The sequence below is a fragment of the Notolepis coatsorum genome (assembly GCF_963971535.1).
Source record: "Notolepis coatsorum genome assembly, contig: SCAFFOLD_2066, whole genome shotgun sequence".
NCBI classification, from domain to species: domain Eukaryota; kingdom Metazoa; phylum Chordata; class Actinopteri; order Aulopiformes; family Paralepididae; genus Notolepis; species Notolepis coatsorum.
This window is the reverse complement of record NW_028171516.1, coordinates 22,501-24,683: the sequence shown is the minus strand read 5'-3', so window position 1 is coordinate 24,683 and position 2,183 is coordinate 22,501. Positions and strand designations below refer to the sequence as shown.

The 2,183-nt window shown below is 53.1% G+C and overlaps 1 protein-coding gene across 1 annotated transcript in view; it reads right to left on the bottom strand.

Annotated features, from left to right (window-relative positions):
* Positions 1–782: 782 nt before the first annotated feature.
* LOC311248248 (hyaluronan synthase 2-like) overlaps positions 783–2,183 on the bottom strand; it is a gene marked incomplete at both ends in the record, with an annotated part of 12,933 nt that continues 11,532 nt past the window's right edge. Inside the window, one exon of the mRNA XM_084339166.1 lies at positions 783–1,409. Coding sequence (XP_084195292.1) covers positions 783–1,409 — 627 coding nt within the window. The remainder of the gene's footprint in view (positions 1,410–2,183) is intronic.

Sequence of the window (2,183 nt, the reverse complement as noted above, 5' to 3'; positions counted from 1 at the left end):
CTACACTACACTACGCTGCACTACGCTGCACTACGCTACACTACAGTACTCTACTCTCCACTACACTACACTACACTACACTGCACTACGCTACACTACACTACAGTACTCTACTCTCCACTACTCTACACTACACTACGCTACACTGCACTACGCTACACTACACTACAGTACTCTACTCTACACTACTCTACACTACACTACGCTACACTACAGTACTCTACTCTCCACTACTCTACACTACACTACGCTGCACTACGCTACACTACACTACGCTACACTACAGTACTCTACTCTACTCTACTCTACAGTACTCTACACTACTCTACTCTACACTACAGTACTCTACTCTACTCTACTCTACAGTACTCTACACTACTCTACTCTACACTACAGTACTCTACTCTACACTACACTACACTACACTAGACTACACTAGACTAGACTAGACTACACTACATGACATGCACACAGACATCATCCATCTGACAACAAAAGCCTCTTTGTGGACCTCATATTTGGCTTGGCATGACCCCCTTCCTTCCCCAGTCATCCCCTCATCTCTCTCTCTCTCTTTCTCTCTCTCTCCCTTCTTCCTTTCTTCCGTACCTTAGCTGTCCACAAACACTCCTATGCGCTTTCTCCCTCCCTCCCTACCTCCCCCCTGCTCCTCCCTCCCTCCCTCCCTCCCTCCCTCCCTCCCTCCCTCCCTCCCTCCCTCCCTCCCTCCCTCCCTCCCTCCCTCCCCCCATGCTCCCCTCGCTCTCTCCTCGTGCTCTCACCTGTACATAGTCCACGCTCCGGCCCAGCGCCTTGAAGGCGGTGTACATCACCTCCCGCTTGCCGCCCCACTTCTGCATGATGCAGATGCACTTGTTGTTGAGCACCAGGCGCTGGATCTGCCCCAGGCTCTCGGCGTAGCCCTCGTCCGTCTCGTCCGGCCCCCGGTGGTGGTAGTTGCTCCTCCACACGTACGTGGCCGCCTTGTCCCACCCCATGACCTCCTTGAATATCTCCATCATGTACAGGTCGTCGTCCGCGTTGCCGTCGATCACCATGATCACCTTGATCCCGGGGTACGTCAGCCGCTTGACGGACACCAGGCACTTCCGCAGGTAGTTGGGGTCCTCCTGGTACGCCGCGATGCACAGCGCCAGCGTCTTGTTCAGCTTGATGGGCGTCTCCAGGGATCGCCGCATGTTCCGGTGCTCCAGCACGGCGAAGAGGCTCTGGATGACGAGGTGGATGACCAGGATGGCGCCGTACAGGCCGAAGGACAGGTGGTGGTGGGCGGTGGTGAAGAACTGGTAGCCCATGATGTAGGCTGTGGAGATGCCAACCAGCAGGGACACGCCGAACATCGTGGTGCCGAAGACACGCAGGTAGGTCAGGGCCCTGTCGCATTTCATCTGCGGAGAGAGACAAACACACGGGCAGATTGTTAGTGAGGATTCCCCGTCGCTCTCCGGCGCAACTCGGGTTCTAGCGGTGGAGGAAAGGCCCCCACCACCACGGCGAGCTACGGATTCTGTTGAGGTGTAGGTCAGGACTGGAGAGGAGAACAGGGATCCATAACAGGGGATGCATTCAACCCACTAATGCAATTGATTATCCAACCTCTCGACAAAGTAAATGAGAACGAATCGTTCGATCGTGTGCACGGCAATTTCTGTCAGAATTCTGAATTGACTGTTTTGAAGGTGAATTGATCCCAACCCTGGTGGATGTAGAAGTTATGGAGCAGGATAGGAGTCCTTCAGAGAGGACATGAGTCCTTCATTAGTCCTTCAGAGAGGACATTACTCCTTCAGAGAGGACATTACTCCTTCAGAGAGGACATTACTCCTTCAGAGAGGACATTACTCCTTCAGAGAGGACATTACTCCGTCCTTCAGAGAGGACATTACTCCTTCAGAGGGGACAGGAGTCTTTCAGAGAGGACAGGAGTCCTTCAGGGAGGACATGAGTCCTTCAGAGAGGACATTACTCCTTCAGAGAGGACATTACTCCGTCCTTCAGAGAGGACATTACTCCTTCAGAGGGGACAGGAGTCTTTCAGAGAGGACAGGAGTCCTTCAGGGAGGACATGAGTCCTTCAGAGAGGACATTAGTCCTTCAGAGAGTTCTTCAGCAGTAGGTCCATATTTGATTAATCTCATCACACAGGACCCAAGGCTAATATA